The sequence below is a fragment of the Pundamilia nyererei genome, unplaced genomic scaffold (genome assembly GCF_000239375.1).
Source record: "Pundamilia nyererei isolate P.nyererei 1_Seehausen unplaced genomic scaffold, PunNye1.0 scaffold00029, whole genome shotgun sequence".
In the NCBI taxonomy this organism is placed as follows: Eukaryota; Metazoa; Chordata; class Actinopteri; order Cichliformes; family Cichlidae; genus Pundamilia; species Pundamilia nyererei.
In genome coordinates, this window is record NW_005187430.1 from 1,870,676 (window position 1) to 1,894,373 (window position 23,698).

General features: G+C 40.0%; 1 protein-coding gene across 1 annotated transcript in view; it reads left to right on the forward strand.

Moving 5' to 3' along the window:
* Positions 1 to 23,698, forward strand: part of kcnh5b (potassium voltage-gated channel, subfamily H (eag-related), member 5b) — a 190,369-nt gene that overhangs the window by 16,129 nt on the left and 150,542 nt on the right. Inside the window, exons 4-6 of the mRNA XM_005728589.1 lie at positions 562 to 690; positions 11,286 to 11,401; positions 15,355 to 15,747. Coding sequence (XP_005728646.1) covers positions 562 to 690; positions 11,286 to 11,401; positions 15,355 to 15,747 — 638 coding nt within the window. The remainder of the gene's footprint in view (positions 1 to 561; positions 691 to 11,285; positions 11,402 to 15,354; positions 15,748 to 23,698) is intronic.

The following is a 23,698-nucleotide window of genomic DNA, read 5'->3' on the forward strand; positions in this document are numbered from 1 at the left end:
CACATTTGACTCAGTGGCACAAAGATTGTCTTCTGAGAGTCTTAATGTGGTTGCTTGGTCCTGATAATGGAGCATAATTAATGGCTAGATTATATTTATATCTGCCCTCTGTTGATTGTTTGAGCAAGCCCAGAGCAGCAATTTAGATGTGAAATCACTTTAATCTGTTTTCTGCAAAGACAGCAGAGATGTCATAAAAGCTAGTGCAGTAATAAAACATTTTTTTTCCACAAATTGTTCCACAAATTGTTCCAACATATATTTTTCACATTTTGAAAGAAGTGGTCAAAGGTTTGTGGACACCCTAACACAAACCCCTAATGCAAGCATTGATAAGTAGTTTGAAAAATTCTTTTAGTAAAGCAACATAAAAGTATAATGTTTCAAACCTAGTAAGGATTCCACAAGAGATTGTTCAGATTACATTTGGTAAGGTTATTTCGAGCATCATGGATGTTAAATCCTCAATGGTGACACTGTCTTGGGTCTATTTGTTATTTTGTTTTATAGTGACTCCCTTTGGACATATGTACTCTAAGATTTGATGATGTTTTGTTGCAGGAAGTCCTGTTTGGTTCTACATGCAAGTGGCTCCCATCAGGAATGAGAATGACAAGGTGGTGCTGTTCCTCTGCACTTTTAAGGACATTACCCTCTTCAAGCAGCCCATCGAAGATGAAACTACTAAAGGTGGGTGTTTTCACACTGCACAAATGTTTCTCTCCTTTTGTTGAAGATAAGTTTTGTGTGGAGGACGACGGAGGGCCCAAAGTCTTGACAGATTTGAAAACCTGACGCTCCCTAGTGCAGATGATGATCAGCTTGGTCCTCTGAACCACTTGAAAAGATTGTGTTGTGTTTCTGGTTTATTAGACAGCAACACACTATGAAGAATAACAGCAGAGCAGTGCAGGGCATGACATGTGACAAAATGTCTGAGAGCAAAAGAAATTAATACATGGCTGGATGCTCCAATGCAATCTAACGCCACTTGGCTTGTGATCGGACGTGTAATTAGCTTTCTTCATCCTTGTCCTTCAACAGCTTTTTTCTTCCTTTCTCTCCATCTCCTTCTGCATATGTACACTCCTACACTTTATTATTTTCCTTTTATTACTTGATGTTTCTCTAAACTTCCTTCACCTTATCTGTAACTTTTCTTTATCATTCTCTACCTTTTCTTGCCCTTCATTTACGGTACTGACTTTCTCTTCCTTATCCTAGTTTCTTAGCTTTTCCTCCTCGTTCTTGCATCTTTTTCTTTGAACACCTGTTTTGTTTATCATCCTTCTCTCTCTTCTTCTGTTTTGCTCAGTCATCGTCTTCGCCTTTCATTGAATTCTCTCTGATATTCTCTGGTTACTGATTGCTACCTCCGTTACATTCTCTGTGTAATTATGCCCATTATTCTTTTTATCCTTGCTGGCACAGTGCATTCCAATACCAGTTGGCTGACTGGTCCACCACTTTTGCTTCAAACTGCAGCTTTAGAGGTTTTTCCCCCTGGGGCCCTCATGATGTTGACACTTGTTCTTTTTTCTCAGTGGATGGCTGTGAAAATGGATACTCAAATTTACATTACCCTCAGGAAATGCCTGATATCGTTGGTGATCTGTTGACTTATCGGTATGTGCCATCGTCAGGCAAAATTTATCTGTCTTATTATCTCCAAGTTAATGTGATTTCTGTTAGTCTGGCCTGCACTTTGTGTTAAGTTCCAATTAGCAAATTAGTCTCAATTGTCATCCACCTCATCCTTCTGCTCCCTTTGACTCTGCGTACCAAACTCTCCTCTGTCCTTTCTCTCACGCTGAGAAGTCTCAGAAGATTAGTACTTGCTACAAACCTTTTTCCTTTCTTTTGTTTTTCATCCCAAGCTGAATGTGAAAAAAGGAACATGTCAAGTCTCCCTGCAGTTTCCCTGCAAAGCTGTCAGGTTGTGTTTGACAAGGTTCTGATGCTGTCAGGAGTCACTGGAGGAGTGGGTACCGGTGTTATCCTCCGTGCCCTGACTGATGTACAGTGTCAGCTCCCCGCCTTGGGAGTCAGTTCTGGTGCTGCCATTCTGGTGTGTTTTCCCTTTTTACAAGGATCATGCACCCTTCCCCCTTCATTGATATACAGGCACCTGTAAACATGTGCGCACACATGCACTGATGTACTCCTGCCTCCTCGCTGCAAAGATCTCCTCACTGTTCTCATGTGTGTTTCTTTTAATTAATTAATTTAAAGTGTTCTCAGCGACATGAAAAACATGGCCTGAATCAAAGCAATCGAACGATCGAAGCCTTAGTGGATCTATTCGTCACATTAGCGTGTTGACATCTTTGTGATTTAGCTGTGGCTGCTGCCTCTGACAGTGTGACAAACTTTGCTTAACATTTTGACAAAGTGAGGCATCAAGTTTTATGCAGTATGAGTGTACTTAGCTTATCCAAGTTAAAGTATTTTTGTACAGTAATGGTGCTGTAGAGAAGCTCTAAAAATGTTGTATTAAAGTATTCTCACAAACATTACAGTTGTTACATATTAATAACCCCAAAGCTATGTAGAATCTGAAAAAGCAGTGGCACCAAATTACTGAGTTGTTCCCTCAGTTATGCCGTAACAGTATTCAATCAGGGCTTTTTTCCAGGAAGCAGGTTCATCAAACTCTGAGTCTAGCCATAAGATCAGAGTGAGTCCAATAGACTCTGAGTATGATCATCTTGAGTTAACTACATGCATGCGTAGAGAAAAAAGCTCCTCGTCTGTGGAGCTGTAATAACACAAGTTATAATTATGGGTAAATTGTACCAGTGCTGAATATGAACATGTGCCAGTAAGGCCCAGAATATTGATTTAAGAAAATAAAAATAAAAAAGGGGAAAGTTTAGTTCACTCTGTCATCATCAGACACAGAAAAAGTTGCATACAAATATTTAAATTTTTCGTGCTCTCCATGGTCACCATTTATCTTAGCTAACGTGAGTTTTCATTAGCTAAAGCTGCAATCTTAATTTGACATCACAGTTTGTGATTCCATCTAATTATTCAGCAAGTTAACAGAGGAAAAATGTAGGTGACAGAAGCTGAAGATAAAAACATTGACTGACACATCAGACATGTAACAGTTTATGGCCACTTCATTTAAAAAAAAAAAGAAATTCAATCAGCATTTTTAATGTTAGAGGATTTAATTATTTCTTCCATTACTGGATAAAAATGCTTAATGAGATTTACAGAAAAACGATGCTTTGTTTCCCAGTTTAACCTTTTTTTAATCTGATCTAAGATCAGCCTTTACTGATAGCTGATAGCTGTCATACAGTCAGTAGTAACTGTTTCACATTTAACTAAAAAAATGCAGCTTTCCAAGTTTTGTAAGACACGTGTAAGCTTTTATAGCGCTGTCTACTGTACATCAGCTAGATTTGACATATTTCATTATAGCTTTGGCGAGATGGCCTATTTCAACCCATGAGAAACCAAGGTCACACAGGTGTTCTTGTTAAAGTTTCAACACTGACTCTCCCATAGCTTTCCTGACAGTAAAAATTGGTCTGGGCTCTTACGGGTTAAAATCAGGAATACAGACAAAATAAGCCCGCCTTGATTCACCTGAATGGGAAGAGCTGGGAAATGACCTCATCTGAAATAGATCTGGGCCTGATCTGGTCTGAATCTATGATCTTTATCCATTTTGGATCTGCACTGGATAGTTTCACTTTTCCTGTACGCCATCCTATGTTAATCTCAGGAAAATCTCAGTCGATCAGCAGTTTCTCAAACCAGCCTGCCTGGTACAAACAACCATGCCACATTCAGAGTTACTTAAGTCATATTTCTTCCCCAAACTGACACTCGTGACCTGCTGCCAGGTGATTGTCTGACTATATAGTTATGTTAACAAGTTGAACAAGTGTACCTGATAATAAAGTGGATGAATATTTACTGCCAATAAAGAAAATGCATTTTCATGTCTGTCAGTTTTGGATGGTATATTAAAAGTTTTTTAAAGTCATAGTTCATTAAAAGTCAAAGCAATGCTTTGTGTGTATAAAACACAACACAAATTTATTTACAGTTAATATAAGTTCAAGCTAATGTAAACAGGGTTGGTTTGAGCAGAAAACAGTTTAGCATTTAATACTTTTAATCTTTTAATTTCTGACATTTCAACATGAAAATAAACATATTGTTAAAAAGGAATGGACTATTAAAGATATGGCTTCTTGTTCTGGACATGCATGTAAGTGCGTATAGTTTGACCTTTTAAAAGACAATCTCCTTGGTAACAAAGCTCCACCTCGCAGGTGGTGGTTTGACTGGCATACTCCAACTTCAGACCAGCTAGTGCACTGTGGTGTATTTCAGTACAGTACAGCTCATTAGAGGCCACAGAGAGGATGCAGCCTTTGCCTGCTGTGCCACAGAGCACACAGGGGCGTACTGGGTTCAGCAGTTTAGCCCGCCTGGTGATAAGGGGGGTGGGAGAGGCCGTTTGTAGGGAAGGGAGATTCGCTGCTGCAGGCGTTGGTGGAGTTGGCTCGTGCTGCAGACTAAAATTCACTCTGGGCTCCGTCTCCGGCTGCTCCCACAGCGCGGCATGCCACAGCATGTCAGCGTCATCAGAGTGGGAGATATTGCAGTAAAAATCTAACAGGGGATTTCAAATTCATTGTGTGCTTTCTTGACACCGTGCCCCCGTTTCACCTAAAAATAAACCATTTATACACATTTATTGGTCTAAAACCTGGATGTTTCTGCATGTGAGAAGAGATTTGTATTCTTTCCTTCATGTTTCCACTTAAACTGAGCTTTAAATGGTGCTTCTCCCACGAACCTAAAACATCTGGATCGAGACAATTTTCTTTGCACGTGGCTGATTGTGGTTATCAAGGTGAACCAGCTGGCCGGTGCTTATTCGTCTCAGTATCATCCACTGACTGAAGCAGTAAGAAAAAAAAGAGGAAAAAGAAAACACAGGAAAGCAGAACTATTAAAAAATAATGGTCACTGTGTTGTTGTTGTTTTATGGTAGAGTGGCTGTGTTGACTGCTTTGCTTTGTCAGCACCTGTGAGTGCTTCACAAAGTGCTGTTACCTCAGCCTCAGGCGAGACAACATTTCAGGCTGACGGCTGATCACAATGAGTGACGAGTACTGTGGCAGGAACACAAGTGCCTCAGGCACTAAGTGTAATCCTTCAGTTTTTTTAAACCAATAGTTTGATTTAGTTTGACCAGTAACAGTTACCTTTACTCAAAGTGGTTTTGTGCTGTGGAAATTACAGTTCGGTCTGTTGAGAAGATCGGAAGTCTTTTTAAATGGTGACCTTTTTTTAAGGAATACAATATTTGAGAATGTGGAAGACATTTAATTGAATTGTTCTTCATTGTGTTTAAAAAATGCATAGATTTCATTTCATTTGTTGGAAATCTATCTGTGGTAGGTGTGGCTTGGGGCTCAGCTGCAAGGGAGGCTGAGACACACCGGAGCTCCGTCAGCCAATTACGTCTCCCCTATAAAGAAATGTACCGGGACCTGAGTTGGGGTTGTGCGTGTGGCTAGCAGCTGAAAAGCTGCGACCGTGTATTAAAGGCACGAACAGCCAAATAAAAGGGGTCAAAACGTGTGAACTGTGTGGTCGGGTTCGTCACTCTGTCTCACTATCCAAGTTAGTTAATTGTAATCCATCTTTGGGTGAGAACAACTTGTCACACACAAGTTTTTTACAACTTGGAAAGCTCAAGGAACCTTACTAAGCACTGATATGTTACAACAAATTGTGCAATAGCTACACTATATGTAAAAAAACATAGGTTGAATCTTTGAATTTGGGTGTTTTCAGTCCCGAACACACGCGTGTATAAAATCACAGCACCTAACCATGCAGTCTGCTTTTACAAACATTTGTGTCCACTTGATTCAACCACAGTGCTGTAACTGAATGCCATCTTTGTAACAAGTCTGCTTGTATTCCACGATCAGCTGGAAGTGGCATTACTGCAAGGTGAAGACCCACAGCAGCTCAGTCATGAAGTGGCAGACCACGTAAATTTACAGAGCAGGCTTGGCGAGTGCTGAGGCTGGGAAACGTTTGCCAACACTCTGCTGACTGATTATGGCATTTCCATCAGCACAAAAACTGTGTGCTGTGAACTTCACGGCATTTCAATGGCCACATAACACTCATTTAACAATCGGACTTCCATTTTGGCTAAATGTCCAAATTATTGCTTGGATTTAGGGTTCTTTTTCCAAGGTTATCATTATGCAGCAATATTGTTAACATTTGTTGAATTTATCCTCTAAGTCATAAAAATGATTGGGGCTGTTTAATTCCACTCAATTCTTAGCAACAAACATGATTTGCTGCAATTTGCTTCAACCTGCGCCATACGTGGATGTAGAGTTAATCTTTAAAACCGTCTGTGACCTCTTGCCAAACTCTGTTGTGACCTCTATATCTCCCCTCTTACAGGACATCTTTTTTCACCTGCACTTCCAGGTATTACAAAATGAAAAAGAATGATGTGCTTTTGCACTGCATGTATATAAGTCATGTGTCCTACATGTGCTGTTTATAAAGGCGCATATCATGCAATGCAGTTTGCTGTGTGTAGTATTTTCAACCAAAATCTAATCTCAGACTCTACTTACTTTGGTGCGTGCACTAGTTCCGCTCCTGTGTTATTTTTAGCTGAATGCCTTTTTCTTTTTTTTTTCAATTTCCATTTCAAGTCTGATAAATCACACGGTTGCTGCATTCTTGTGAAACATAGGCAGACGCAGCACTATTAACCGTGAAAAAGACCGCTTATTTTCTTGTCCTGCAGTTTCCTTTCATGCTCTCTGTGAGGGCTTTTTGTCCTTTTTTTGCCACAATGTACAGTGGAAGCCTGTGGGCTGTCAGTATGTATTTACGTGAATGCCAGCAAGACAAATTCTCCCATTTTGCTTCATGATGAAAGTGTTTGTATGAAAAAGAGCCCATTGGCTCATTTTCTCTGCCAGCGGCTCGCTGTTTTTCTGTTAATGCATTGTGCTGCTCTGTAATGCATGCGCATTTTACCGTGAACTATTCAGCCATTATAGGCAGCACAGAAAAAAAGTCTTAAGAATGATATGAAAATAATAAGAATTACATCACAAAGGAAAGGCGCTACAGTCAAATCATTCTTTGTCACGGTTTCTAACATGAATTCATATACAAGATTTAGGTGTTAGAAATACTTCAGGTTTCACAACAAATCACGTGTCATGATGGATTTCCCTGTTTAAGAGAGTTAGTTGTGGACTATTAATTTGCTGTAATGAGTGAAAAGGATGCTTAGTTAATGTAAGCCTCGATCACAGCTCCTAGTGGCCAGCTTCATAGTAAATTGAAACTACTTGAAAAGCATAGGCAGCAAGATTTTTATTAGTAATGATCTAATTTATATTGTTAGCAGCTTGTTAGCCAACGTAAACATTGCTTTTCATGCATTTTCAGTCTAGTCCTTGTACCTTTTTCAGAAGAATGTTTAATATCATCATCATCATCATCATCATCATCATTATTATTATTATTGTGATCTATGAGCCATTCAAGTATAAAAAGGCACCCAACTCAAGGATGATCCAGTGTTGTCTAAACATTAAATTTGCTGAATTAATTACTTGCAGCCTCTATCAAAAACATTTTATATGTTCCAGTCTCTTCAGCTGAATCTACAAAAATGCCAAAGATAACACATCTTGAAAGGCTTTGTCCCCAAGTTGATTTCTTATAAGTTAGAACAGGGCTGCCCAATCCCAGTCCTCAAGAGCTACTATCCTGCAGCTTTTAGATGCATCCCTACTCCAACACAGCTGAATCAAATGGTTTGATTACCTCTTCAGCATGCCATCATGTTTGGCAAAGGCCTGATAACAAGCCATTCATTTGATTCGGGTGTGTGGGAACAAGGATGCATCTAAAAGCTGCAGGACGGTAGCTCTCGAGGACCGGGATTGGGCACCCCTGAGTTAGAAACTCAGCATTGTGTGCAGTGTGTCCCTAAAAATTCTGAGGAAGAAAGTTTTTAGTGTTATAATGCATTAGTAGTGCTACATTAATGTGGGTCAGCATTGAGGGCCTCTGCTCTCTCCCTTGCTTGTTGAAGTTATTTGGGTTAGTGTGTTTTTTTTGGCTGATATCCTGTCTCACTTGTGCAATGATGTCAGTAGAGAGACCAACTAGGAGTCTCAGAATATTGTGTTTTTATTATTATCTCATATTATTAATAGGTACATTTAGCAGCCACTGAGCAACATTGACATTTTTTAATCAGTAGCCACCTTGACTAAAAATTGGCAGTTATGCGCCAAATCAACTCGAGCTGCATCGTGTCCTACACAGTAATTTGTGTCATTGTTTTCCCAAACTGGTTGCCTTACTTTCATTTTGACAGTACATTTATGTCCACAAGTTCCCAGCTTTACCTTTGACAGCTGCTACTGCTCAGCATCACTGCATGTTACTTTAACCCCCTCCCCCAGCCAGCATCCACCTGTAGGCTCTGGGGCTGTATTTATTCATCACTTCCCAATTGCCCCATGTGTTGTATTTGTTGTACTCCGCTGCAACCATTTCAACACATCTACGCACAGAATGTTGTTTACTCAGCAATATCTATTTACATGTACACAAGTGAGCACAGCTGTGTTCTTGTGAATGAAACATAGGAATAATATTATTAATAATAATAATGATGAGTAATAATTATTTGTAATTTAACAGTTTAATTGTAACAGTCCAAAGTTTGAGGAAAGAAAAAACTACACCCTTTTTTTAAAAAACAACCCCAAAGATAACAAATTAAGCCTTTCGAGATGGGATGTGAATTTGGTTAAATGGACAGGTAAAGCACTTTTTTCTGTTGAGGATGTGACAAGTTGTTCATATAGCATCGTTCAGACATGAACTTATACTCTGATGGATGCAGGGAGGAACTCTGTACCTTTTTCTGTATCTTGCCCACGGATACTTCAGCATACAAACTGGAGAAGCCAGGGATTGATTCACCGACCTTCCGATCGGTAGCCGACCCAGTCTTCCGCCTGAGCCGCAGGAAGTTTCGTGGGTTTACATGTATTTTTGTGTAAATATGAAATTAGAATCTTCAAATGTATTAGCTGTAGTTGTTAAAAGGTAATAGGTAACATTACAGCATAAGTGTAGGAAGTATACAGGTAATATTAAAGCGCACTGATGTAGAATGTGAGGTAGAAAAGATAGGAACACACTGCAGGGATTATGACGAACAAGTGAAATTGATCAACAGCCAACAAAATACAGTATATTATACAGTGAGTTACACAATCAATGTTAGTGTACATATGCTGCAGCAATTTCCCTGAAGAATATATACTTTAAAATATTCATTTTAGCTAAAAATTAAGGCTCATTTTCTGTGGTTGTGCAACACCAACTTTAAAAATGTGTAGAAAAAGAAAAGAAGCCTTAGAAACTGAAGCCGTACAGTAAGTTTTACAATAGCTGCAGCAGCAGTTTTGCTCGAGGGAAGCTGATGATTGGGTTTCAGAATAAATTGGATGTCGTGTTGATATTCCTCCCGTATTGACATCAGCACAGCATTGTCTCAGGCTTTTCTACACCGCTGCACAAAGAAGTGAGCGCCTGAGTTTCTCTCCGTTCTAACAGAGAATGAAAGGAGGATTTTCACATAGCTGGAGGCCTGAGGGTTAAAAGCCATTTCAAAGTCTGCTTTTTATTCGTAATGGTTTCTTCAAAGGGCCGGGTCGATCACGACGTGTGACTACTGTAAGTGATGTGCCCCTGTTGTGTGACCCTTTTCTCTTTGAAATATTTGATTTTATTTTTAGAGCAATAGAGCAGGAAGCACCTGACCTCCAAAACTGTGTTTGCTCTCACTGAGAAAGGTGTGGCCGTCATTACTGAAATGACCTCTGCTGACATGGCTGTATTTTTAGGTAGACTTACAAACTTTTATATGAATCTGTTTTTAGTTAATAATTACATTTTCCAAAGAAACTGCAGCTTTTACTATCTTTATTTATTGGAATATTTCTTATGACCATGTTTTAAAAAAATGACAAAGACGCACAAACACGAGGGCTCAGAGGGCTCAAGAAGTGTTCGTTCATCTTAATCCTTGTTTTTCTAGTTTTTTCCATGAGATGAAAGAATCAAATGGAAGTCAGAGATAGGACGGAAGGCTTCAGTTTAAAAGACCAAAAGAGGAAATTCAATTCAATTCAATTTTATTTATATAGCGCCAAATCACAACATAAGTCGCCTCAAGGCGCTTCATAGATACAGAGAAAAACCCAACAAAGATCTATCTAACAATACTGATTGGGAAACATGGGACGGACTATTAACATGGTTTGATCCAGATGTGTGAGATGCATCTTCAGCATTTCTGTGTTTGTTTGGTTATGGACGGCTCTTCTCTACCCTTTTTCTTCTTTTGAACTGGAACAATTTACAATGACAGTTCACTTCTGCCATTTAAACACTGATTTTCACGACTATCAGGGTGTACGGATCTCTGAGTGTTGCATGCGGTCGACCGCAGATGATGGTGTGAATAAATATCAGATTACTGGGAATTTCCCTAGGAATAATGTCTGGTTGACTAGTACATACAGACAGCAGGTTCCCTAAGCCTTCGCTTTTTCACAAGACAAAAATGTGCAAAATTTTCAGTGATTCCTGTGTGGTCAGGGCACACCGGATGGCTCTGGGTTTTGCGCTGTGTTTACATGAATTAGTGAAATGGAGACAAAATGTCATCTTTTTGTTTACATGAAGACAAATAATGTATTTTACTAGGAAGGGTTTTGCTGCTGTGCTAGAAGTGTAAGTGAGGCTCCCCACAGTTGTTGTCAAACAGGTGCTTAAATGCTACCATGATCTTTTCATAATCCTAAGTAGCTTCACTTTTAATTAAGAGTACAATTGGCATGAAGAAAGTGTCAGTGGTTTGAAAAATATTGGAATTATGACTGTAGTAGGTGAAAGTCCTGTTACTTAATCCATGGCTCTGACCTCCTAAAGCAAACTGTGCTGCTTTGCAATGAAAGCACAGTGATTCAGTAGACAACATTTTGTGAAAATCTGATGAACTGCTGTGAGCCTTGAGCAGGGAAACTGCATGGGCAGTGGTAACATACAGCTGCCTGGGGTCTGATTGTGTTTGTGTAGCTCATAAAGTATCAGCTGACATAGATGACAAGACCGGTTAAAGTGTAATGACTGTGATTTTGGCAATAATTGACTTCTCATTTTTTCAGGATGGACCAAATTTGCACGGCTCACACGTGCACTCACCAACAACCGCAACACCCTACAGCAACTGGCGCCTATTGGCAAACCTGAAGTCAGCCATAAACAGTCCAGACTGGCTGAGGTGAGCACATACGTTATATGAAGAACATTTTTGTCGTTTTTTTTTGCAGGTACTTATCCGATGAAAAAGTTACTCAGTGCCACCTATAAAAAAAAAAAAGGAGACTCAAACCAATTTTGGCACATCGCCCCTTCAAGGTAATCATCTTGTAGATTTGGGTTTTGCATAATGGCTCATCACTGGTGATAAGAACCAGACCACAGATTATGACCCAAAGATGTACAAGTGCAACAGGACTTCATGGAGTGATCTAAATTTGTGTTTGAGACATTGTAACTGGCCAAGAAGGGGACATGTGCTCATCTATTTATTACTTTGTTATTTTCAGGATGTCCTGATGTAGGAGACAGACATATGTCTATGTCTTTATAATATTAGGCTTAAGACTTTCCTGTTTGGCAAAGCTTGTAGCTAGGGCTGGATCAGGTGACACTGAACCTACCCTTAGTTATGCTGCAAGGCTGTTGGTGGCTATTAATTATGAGCTATTATTAATCTCTGGCTCTCTTCCACAGCATGTCTTTTATCCTGTCTTCCTTCCCTCACCCCAATCGGTCGCGGCAGATCGTTGCCCCCCGAGCCTGCTTCTGTCGGAGGTTTCTTCCTGTTAAAAGGGAGGTTTTCCTTCCCACTGTTGCCAAAGTGCTTGCTCATACAGGGGTGGGCAATCTTAGTCCACGAGGGCCAGTGTCCCTGCAGGTTTTAGATGTGTCCTCGAACCAACACAGCTGATTTAAATGGCTAAATTAGACTGAGATTGCCCACCCCTGTCATAGGGGGTTGCCTGATTTTTGAGGGTGCTCTGTATTATTGTAGTATCTTTACAATATTAAGCACCTTGAGGAAACTGTTGTTATGATTTGAGTATTAGCTTGCTCAACTTTGAGGTTTAAAAAGCTTTTTTCCCCACCTAAATTGTACTTATGCCATGTGTGCACAAGGTTTCACTAGATACAAATAGTTTTTTATCTGGCTGAAGTTGGTAACACAAGCTGAACTGCTCACACAGATAGATAATTTGCTGGTTACCTAGTAATAGCAGCTAGCTGGCTAATCCTAGCTTGATAAAAAAAAAAGAAATTGTATTATTGTAAATTTAAGTGCGTTTTCTGTTTGCCTGCTAACCTTTAAGCAGTGCAAAACCTTCTATTAATTGTTCCATTTAAGCAGCAGCTTAGTTCTTCAACTTAAACTGAAAATCATTCCCATTTCTTCATTCTGCAAACAACATAGTCGCTAATAGCTACCCTGTCACACCAGAAGGAGTCTTCTGTATAAACACACACACTGTAAATTTGCCACCCTTGAAATATTTCTGCATCAAAAAAATCCCCGTATAAAAGATTTATAGCCTCCTTCTGACCATATTCCCAAAGCTCACTAAAAGAGAACATCAACTTTTACAGTCAAAAACATGCATATGCAGTCACAGGCTTCACCTTTTCCTAAACACGCACACCACCCTCCCCTTAACTGCTGTTGTTGGAAGTAACACATTCCCTGCTGCTCCTCTGAACTGTGGGCACCATTCAGGACAGGTGGAGAGACAGAATAGGGTGGTGCGAGCACTCCAAATGATTGTGCTATAAAGTTAGAAAATGGATTGCAGGGTGGAAAGAAGATGGTTCATTTCCCCAGTTTTCATCAACCTGTTTTATTCATGAATGTTTGAGGAAGGTGTGATGCCTTTAATCAGAGTTTGTTTGTGTTTAGCGCATGATGCAAGAAGTTGTGAGGGTTTCTGGGAAGGTGTTACCGACTCAGGTGTCCTAAAGGTGAAACAGAGGTGAACTGAGAAAGGTGGAGAAAAAGAACTACAAAGAGAGGGAAGAGAAAGGAGTGGAAGTAGCAACTTAAGAGGGAAAGAATGGCATGAGAGAAGGAGATGTGGGAGAATGTAAGAGCAGTAATGTTTAGGAGAGAAGTAGGAAGGAAGGACTGGAAAAAGAAATAAGTTAGACCTGGTATAACAAGCTAATGCACTCTCTTAGCCGTTTTCCTGGCCTGGTGCTGGATGGGTTGCAGGGTAATGTGTTGAGGGTGCTCAGCAGACACTGCAGGTGAGCCATCTGCTCTGCAGTCTGAAAGGCACAGCTGGCGTCTGTCAAGAATGCTGTTGAGTGTCTCACGTGTAAGCAGGGATGTGTGCGAGTGTTTTTTTTTCTTCTCCTCACAATGCTTCTGTGGGTTAATTGGCAGCCTCGTTTCTGAGCTGTGGTGCAGCTCTTGACCAGTTTGACTGACAGCTTTGATGAAGAGAATTAGAAGTGACTGAGCTCTGATGTTATGAAGCTTGCTGTTAAACCTCAGCTCTGTCAATCCATCGTTTTATTTAGCATCAAACTGAATCCCAGTGTGAGGACAGTTTGGGCTAACTCAGGCCACGCTGTCCCAACTGTTTTGTCAGGAGAAAATGATGATGACATGCAGTATCAGTAATTTAGGGTTATTACTTGTAGTCATCGCAAATACAATAATACCAGAACCAGAAGAGCTGTATTGGTAGTAACTATAAAAACAGCAATTTTACTATTAGAGCTGTATTACTACTATTTAACATGCTTCTTTCACCGAATACAGAAACCTGTTAATGTGTTATGTTTGCGGCGGCAGAATATATTACAGCTCTGTAGCTGACACAAATAGACTATTATTTTGTATAAATAATGAGTCGAATGGTTAATGTGTGATCTGCATGTGGAGCTGCTGGATTTAATGGAGTCTGTTCTGTAGAGGTGGCTGAGCTTGGCAAGGGTGATCATCACCACGCTAGGAAATAGACTACGTATTTTTAAAAAAAATGTTTTTAATTTAATTTTTTGGTCATCTATTCTTTCCCCCCTCTCTCTCCTTTTCTTCTTGCCAATTTCAGTCCCCCTTCTGTGTCTTCCCCACGTCAAGCCAAAATGTATTCATAATACATTTCTGTCACCAACAGCCTTACAGAAGAACAGACGTGATGAATACAGATTAAAACTGAGAGGAAAAACTTTTCCTTCACAGTGCTGAGCACCATGGGCTGATGATCGTTAGACTTAATAAACAAAAACAAAACAAGGACTGTTTTTGTTGAGCTTTCTTTCATCTATTTCACTAATTTAATTTCCCCCTTTCTCTCGTTTCCTTTCTGGAAACCGTGCATGTAGTTAGTAAAAAACAGAAACGTGCAACCGTCTTTCTTGGACTGCTGTTACAAACATCGCTGACAGTTAGAAATTCGCTTGACAGGACAAACTTTTCTCTAATGAACTAATAAATCGGACTCACGCTGAAGAAAGAACCAGGGGAATTTTAGCTTTCTTTGGAATTCTTGCATATATAAAATATTCTGCTAATTCAAATCAGTATTAAAGGAAACCTGCAGCATCATGCTTTCCTTTAGTTCATTTCAATGCCACAATGTTGATATGAAACTGGTTTCCCAATGTTTCCAGTGTCTTTCACTTCATGCAATAGCAGGTCCAGCAGTACAGTTAGTATGGCTCACCCGGCTGCTCTTAGCAGGATTCCAGGAATTGACGAATGAAGTGAAAATGGGCTTTTAGGGAGGGATTTCTTAAACAGACAACAGATAAAAATGACTTGTTTCTGAGAGACAATCAACTAAGAGCCCAGAGATAGAAATAAAAACAAAACAAAAACTTACTCTTATGCATTCTCAGAGTTTAAAAAAAGAGCTGGAAATGCATAAAATGCATAAACAAAACTGGCAGTTCAATATTTACAAGTTTTTAACACACAAAGATGCCGAAGAGCTGGAAAATCACTTATTAATTCATGTTATTAGTAAAAGGTACACTTAAATATACAAAAGCCACAGATGTCTAAAGCATTAACCTGTTTTTTCCCCATACTGTACATTTACTGTTGTATTTTGTTTAGACTAAGGGTGCTTTTGATGAAGAACTGAAGTCTAATCATATTGCTGTTTCCATCTGCAAAACCACCTCCAGGTTTTGCAGCTAAACTCTGACATCCTCCCGCAGTACAAGCAGGAAGCCCCCAAGACACCACCTCACATAATACTTCACTACTGCACCTTCAAGACCACTTGGGACTGGGTCATCCTCATCCTCACCTTCTACACGGCCATCATGGTGCCCTACAATGTCTCTTTTAAGACCAAGCAGAACAACATTGTTTGGCTGGTGCTAGACAGCGTAGTCGACGTCATCTTCCTGGTGGATATCGTTCTCAACTTCCACACCACCTTCGTGGGGCCCGGTGGAGAGGTGATCTCTGACCCCAAACTCATTCGGATGAACTATCTGAAGACTTGGTTCGTCATCGACCTGCTGTCGTGCCTGCCCTATGACATCATCAATGCCTTTGAGAATGTGGATGAGGTAAGTTTGGGCATTTCTACTGTTGTTAGAGGTGCAATTACCTAGAATTCTCACAAACCTAAATCTCAATTCAGCCCTGAAAGTGGCCAACAACATTAAAACCACCGGTCTAAATATTGTGTAGCTGCCTCTTGTGCTTCCAAAGCTGCTCTGATCCATCAAGGTATGTTCTCCATTAGACCTGTTACGGTGACGTTGTTGTACTAATTACCAAGATGCTAGCAGCATGTCCTTTAAGCCATGCAGAGTCATGTTGAGGTGGCATTTGGAAGCCAAAGCAACATCTTGAACCTCAAACCTTTTTTTAAAGTGTGGCAGTACGCATTGTTCTGCTGAATGGGGCTGAAGATACAGTTGACTTTACGAGGTGCACGTGTCCTGCAGTGTTGCTTTGGTTTTGGTACATCTCAGTGTAACATTCGCATTAATGCCAGGACCAAACATTTCCCTCTTGTCAAAGGTGCTCAGGCCCTTTTGCTCATTTTCTTCCCTCCTCCTACTCAACACATCCATTTCAAAATGTAATAGATCTGTTTCTTCCTAATATATTTCACCCCTTTACAGGTGCCATGGTAACAAGATGATTTATATAATTATTCACTTTACCTGTCAGTGCTTTTAATGTTGTGGCTGAATTGTGCACCTCTCAAATAACCTTTTTGACTATTCGTCAAATTTTTTGCCTTCTTTAGACTTCAGGGTTAAAAATCGTTACTGAAGTACAAGATGCAGTGAATGAACAGAAGCTTTTGAGCTTTTTTAAAATAAACAATGCCTAAGTGCTCAAACTTTATAGTTCTTCTAGGATTGTCTCGCTATCTTTTGTCTATTCATGCAGTCCTCGTCTCAATGCGTGATCTGGAGATGACGGGTTCGTATGAGAGTGGGCTTCTTCTTTTTGTGGCTGAAATGAGTAAACATTTAAAAGGGACTAATATGTTTCCCGGTACTGTTCTGTCTGTAGTCAGTCTGTCAGTTTGAGCCAGATGTGTAACAGATTATTTTCAGATGATTCAGAAGATGACTGATGATTGTTTTTTGATTCACCACATGGGCTTTAGTGGCTCCGTAATTCATTTACATCTAAATGAAAGGGATGTCATTACACAGCAAAAATCAGGCTTCGTGTTATACTTCCAAGATTACTGTAAGTTCTCTCGAGATGATGACTCATCAAGCCATTATGTCAGTCGTTTCCCACAGTTTGCTGATTGGTTGAGTTTAAAGCTCGGGGGCACAGATGAGTCACAGTGAATGTTTGTGACCCCATTTACACCTGCTATTAACAGGCAGTCTGTGTCTGCACGTCTTATCAGGACAAGGTAAGAAGGCATTTAATTCAGGTGTAAATGCAAATGTAAAATGTGATGACATTGGCCAAACCAGGTCTGGAGATGGTCACAGCTTGAGCTGTAATTGGATCTTGTAATGTAATTGAATTCTGTCCAGTGTGGTCACTATTTAAAGAAATAAAAACATCAAAACATTTGATGAAATCAAACATATGTTGGAAAGCCAAGAATTATGATTAATACCAAATGCAGCTGCAGGTTATATGTTGAAATCAGATCTACATGGGGTCATGTACTAATATGAAGGGGACGAATATGAAGCAAAATCTAAGCTCATCTTGCTTCTGTGATGCTATTAGGTTGTATTTTGGCAGATTTAAAATCTTTTTAGGTTAAAGGGATGCACAGAGGAGGAAAGATTTTGAATATTGGAGACAGGATTTGCTCTTCCTCTTCCCAGAAGAAAGTGAGTGTCTGCTCTAGGGCATAATGACTGAACATGAGTTGCATGGATTTTTAAACATGCTAAAAGGTACCGCCATCAGATTTTCAGAGTGGTGGAGAACTCCTATGTCCCAGCTTTTCCTCACAAGGAGGTTACAGAAAATATTGTTGTACTGATGTTCTCCTGCACATTAGAGAGTTTGATTTCTGGTTAAGGTTTCATAATGAGATCGAGCTCATTCGGAGTATTTTTCACGCCCACTTACCCCCATCAGATATCGTGCAGTTATATCAATATGGCCTCAAGTCCATTAAAGGTGATTTTCCACTTGATTTCCCAGCAGTTAATTATATTTCAGCCCGAGTGTACGGAGTAATCAATTGAACGTAGAATGAAAAGAACAACTAATATCTACTGAAGTTTTACTCGTGTAATTCTTCGTTTTTTATGTGTTTCAACATTTAATTATTTATGTTTGATTTTTGCTCTTGTTGTGACACGTGCTTGTGAGCTTGTGAAAAAACAAAGTGCGACTTGTGTTTTTTGCATTCAGTGTATACATGCATACATGTGTGTCTGCCAAGCTGGGCTTTAATCACATGAGTGCTCAGATGCCAGGAATAACAATAATAATACCAGCATTTAAACTACCAGCAGCTGAATTTTAATCATCTATTAATTTTTCATTTCACACCTCTCTTGGCATTTTGTTCTTGTTAACATTTGGACTGACACAACATGCTGAATGCTCACACATTCTAGTGGCTTTTTTTTGGTAACTATTCTTAACAGCTCTTAAAGGCACAACAAAGTTATCTTTCTGTGTTTTCTAACTTAAATGTGCACCTACGAATCAGAACCAGAATACTTTATTAATCCCAGAGGAAATTATGTGGTTACAGCTGCTCAAAGACAGTAAGGACAGACGTACCAACAGTATTAAATAATACAGTCACTGTCACAAATAGCTCTAATGCATAAAAATATCTCCAAAATCATACACAGAAGAGATAAAAAAAAATCACACTGACAGGTATTTTCATGCGAGGATGTACAGATGTTGTTAATTAACTTTTTTTGTATTTTTATATTTTATAATTCTTTAAAAATCCCAGTGTTTTAGAGAGATCATTTGTTCTGAAAGAAACAAATAAATATTTACTAAACAGTTTGTCATATACATAGATCTGTACTGTATGTACTCTATCTTCTGGAAATCTGAATGAAACTTTGCATGAACAATGTCACACATACTGCAGTTATCTAGATTTATACGTTTAAAAAAATTATTCTAAATGGCAATTCTTTGGCTTTTTGACATGTTACATTCATTTCTCCGCAAATGCGATGTTACCTTCTCTGTTTGCGTTTCTTTCACGTGTCAGATTCAACATATGTTACAGATTTCCCCTTACATTTGTTATATTTAGTAATTTATCCGTACTTACGCAGTTTAAAAATAAACTATTTTCACTGTCACAACAAGTCGAGGATTACTTGTTTACATTCTTGCCCAACTGCTTGGCTCAGCTGGTTGTTGTGTTTGTGGCATTGCAAAGATACGTTGCCAACAGAGGAGTGGCAGAGTGCCCTCTGGTGAACAAATGAGCAATAGCAACAATCATAAGTGTTGAGTAGAAAGTTTAAAATGTTTATTTAGCTGCCGTCACAAATGATGATACCAATATATAATTGCAAATAGCTAATACTAGCTGATATATTGGTAGCACCCATAGATCAGTTGGACCAGTCAGATATTGTAATATTACGTTTTTGGTAAAGGTAAGAAAAAAAGTTTAATGAATCGATTCATGTTTTATAGTTTCTGTTTCAATTCAACTCATTACTTGCAGTATTACATTATGACCTGTTAACAGTGAACAGCATATTAATGACATGTGCATAAATATGCAGTAAACACTGAGTGAAAACGGTTACAGGGTTTTCAAACTATTTCCTTTTTCTATTTCAGCTGAAACATGGCGTGAGGGTTGAATTACTGGTAATTAATTCACGGCCCAGTGTCACAGCCAGCCTTAAACCTCCCCCTCAGCATGTTTTTGTGGTTGTTTGCATTGGCTGGCTGACTGTGTCCACTGTCAGAGTGAATGATGTATTATATTGTGGATCATTCAGTAAGTGTCTGGAGCTGTGCTGCGTGTTAGTTCAGGTGTCTCTTGTCCTCCGGCCTCTCACCGCCGGTCGCTGATGGATTCGATGAGATCTCTGTTAGGTGGAGTTTTGTGTTGCTGCCTTTCAAATAGTAGACAACAGTGAACTGGGAGAGGAGGTGGAGTGTGGGGGAGACAGGCAGAGAGGAAATCAATGGCACGTAAATTTCCAGAGGACACAGTCAAAGCCTCTTTGCCTAATTGACATTTTTGCTGGTGCTTTTCTGTATTAGCAGGCTAGAAGAATGGATGCATGCTGACTGAGGACGGTGTTTGGGCGGCTTAAGGTGTAATGTGAAAGGAGAAAGGCAGAAATTATTTTAGCCTCATTTCATCCTCGTGTTGATGCATTCTATGGCTGAAGCAGGCGGGAAGTATTTTTAGTTGTATTTTAACGCAGGTTTCAAATGTTGTCAAGCCATGCCAAAGCATGGTGAGATGTAGGTGCTGCCAACACATCCTTACACATACTTGCTTACACACAAACGCATGACTTTTAGGGCTGTCATAAGAGCTCTAATAAGAGCCTTAACCTGTTAGCAGTCGGACGTACCGCCCACGGTACATTGGATGGTTTAGGGGACTAATTGTAAATTTGTAGGACTGCTAAGGGGTTAAAAGTCATAACCAGCCATATACATATATATGTATATATGTATATATATGTATATATGTATATGTATATATATATGTATATGTATATATATATGTATATGTATATATATATGTATATGTATATATATATGTATATGCAGAAGATACCAGAGTTTGGAGAACTTTTCTTTTCTGTCTGAATAACAACATAGTATAGCCATATGGCAATGTTCAGTATTTTTCATAATAACAAGGCTCGTTAGTCCCAATTATATTGTTTTTGACAATCAGTGACAGTACTTTGAGCCACAACACTGCTTAACATTGTGGCTAATCAAAACTAGAGATGCAGTTCCTCTATTGCTCATCTTTCAATGATTGACTTTGACTTTGAAGCATTTGAAGTGTCAGAAAATAAACCTAATGTCCTCAGAGAGCTGCTTTGCCTGGCCAGCTATCCCATACTCAGAGATAATCACTTTACAACAATGCAAAACAGAGAAAACTTGTGAAAATGTTTTCCATTTTTAGGGTATTTGAGGGAAAGTGAAAAAGACAAAGTCATTACAGCAGTGAAAACAAGAAAAGAATTAAATTCTATCTACCTAATTAACATAATTGTTTCAGCACATGAAACAACGAGAAAGTATTTTCTGAACAATTCAGAAAAATAAAAATAAATTAACCCTAAAGCATATAAAGTAAAGCATTACAAATCAGTCCAGTTTTGCACTGCTGTTTCCTGAGTCTGCTTTAAAAAAGTGCACACAGCTACATTCATCTTGCACACTGGTGAGGTGTTCTGGTCATAAACTAGGAGTAGCAATTAAAGGTTGTTATTTGTCATCAGTTAAAAACTAGCATTTTGTAGGAATGTGATTAATGGTTTTTAATCTTTGCTTGTTTGTATATGCCCATCACATTCACCCACAGCTTAATGTGACAGTTTGTTTTGACAACGTCACATAGGAAGAGGTTGATAGAAGATAGAGTTCTGTGCAAAAGTCCTGAGCTCTACCTCACTTCTTTATATTTGACAAACATACATGGAAAAACAGTATTTAAGGCAACAACAAGTTTGAGTTTGTAGAATTTAAACAAGCCTTAAAGTCAGTATTTGGTTTGACCACCTTTATTCTTCATCACAGTCTGAGCTGTCTTAGGCAAGCTTTCTTCTAGGTATAGATCATCAGGTATTTTTTGTTGTTGTCATAATTTCATCAATTTTGACAAAATCCCATCATCACATTAAATTCAACTCCAAACCATGACAGAGCCCACAGGTAACACCAGTATGTCTTGAATAACTGAGCTTCTCACTCCAGCCACCCTTTAGAGGAAACTCATTTCCACTGCTAGTGTCCGTGACCTCATTGTTTTGGTCATTACCCAGAGTTCATGACCAAAGTTGAGGTTAGGAACGTAGATTCACTTGTAAATCGACAACATCGCTTTTATGCTCAGCTCTTTCTTTACCACAACAGATTGGTAACTATCACTCTCCCTTCACTCTTGAACAAGAAGATACTTAATTTTGTCCACCTGGTGTAGTAACTAGTCCCAGAGGTCTAATCCCGGAGCACTCCCTCATTGAGAACCATGATCTTGAACTGGGAAGTACTGATTGTCATTCCTGCTGTTTTACACATCAGTGCGAGCGGGAGTTCACAACCAAGCCAAGAGAACAACATCATCTGCAAAAAGCAAAGATGAAATCTCGAAGTCAACAAAGTACAGACTCTCTATCATCCTGTCCAAATGATCTAATATGTAATTGTGAAAGATCCACGACAGACCCACAGGCATTTTCATGCTTTTCAACATAAACTTTTATTTACGGCTGCTGTTTCACAGAGACGGCTTCAGTTTTTCAGCTCACAGCCGAGCACACACCAACAATAACAGTGACGGGACCTAGCTCAGTTGATTTATGCCGGCGTGGTGTGATTGTGGATGCAGCTCAGGTGCGTCCGTCTCCCTCGCAGCTGCACCACAGACCACATAACCTCATCGCCTGGCTGAGGCATGCAGGGATGTCTTAGTTCAGGGGGCTGCCCGCGTATCCAGTGGCGGTGGTGACGAGTTAGGTCCGGGGGCCACCTGCGTAGCAACCGGCGGACCTCACGGCGCGCTGGCCTCTGGCGTGGACGCTGTCGGACCAGCCGACATGGCTTTGGCTGTGCAGGTCCCTCACTCACACTGACCTCTAGCTCCATTTGAGCAGGACTCTCCGGCCCTCTGTCCATGCCCTCTGTCTGCACAGCAGGTCCCTCTGGCTCCTCGACCTCCGTCTCTGGCTGAGTAGGTGAGTGAGTCGGAGGACGTGGAGGTAACATTTTAGTTATATATACAGTAATACAACTAAAATGAACAGAATCCATGACAACCCCCCAGAATACTGATGGCAATATGCGCCAAGCTCTTGCTTTGGTTGTACAGTGACTGAGTGGCCTGTGATTCTGAAGAATCCTCCACAGGATACCCCAAGACAAGTGGTTAAATGGCTTTTTCATAGTTTGTTTTTCAGTTCGTGATCTGACAGCTGGTGGTGTTTATCCTTTTCGAATCCAGTGGTTAGTGGTGCCACTTCCAAAGATCTCTGCAGTTAAGTCTTTGAGTGAAATGTTTTTTTCACAGGATAGTGAGTGTGTTAGAAAGGACAAGAGCAAAACCCTGAAGTTGTACAAAACTTTCCACTCTCCTCTTCTGTTCGTTCTAGTTGGCATTTTGGAGATAGAGGTTATAGATAGCTCAAAAATAGCAACACCCACACATACACAAGATGCATGGAGGTCAGCAATAACATGAACAGAGCAAGTGAAGTAGTCGGGCTATTACTGTAAAATCACAGCAGCAGAAAAAATGATGTAACGCTCGCATAAGGAGTGGTGCTGACTCTCCCTCAGGTTGCAGCAGGGTTGGTGTTGGATGAGGATTTGTGCGTGTGTGCTGAAGTGGGTGTTTGATACGCAAGTGTGGGAGTCAGGCACGGAGGAACCCCCCACGGGCCCGAAGCCACCTGCTGTCACAGAGGAGCCCGGAAGGCCATCGGGAGTTCACAGTGTGCATCTGCAGGCGCTGCGGCTGCTCAAAAAGGTCTAATCCACCCTGACCTTTCTGCGTGCCGTGCATGTTGCCACAGCCATGGCTGGCCAAGCTGACAGGGCCGGGAGGAAGCTGTGTGCCATGCAGCTAGGGGTGAGGATATTAACACTGCGTGTGAACACAGAGACTGTAAAGCTGAAAGAAGATAACAGAAAGTGGGAAATGAATGCGCTTGCAGTAAATGAGTTATTATTGAAAGAACTGTATGGAGTAGTAGAGAAGTGATCAAAGATCAGTGTTTAAATGTGGGAGATTCTATGTATGAGCAGTGTTGGGCAAGTTACTTTGAAAAAGTAATTAGTTATAGTTACCAGCTACTTCTTCAAAAAAAGTAATCGAGTTAG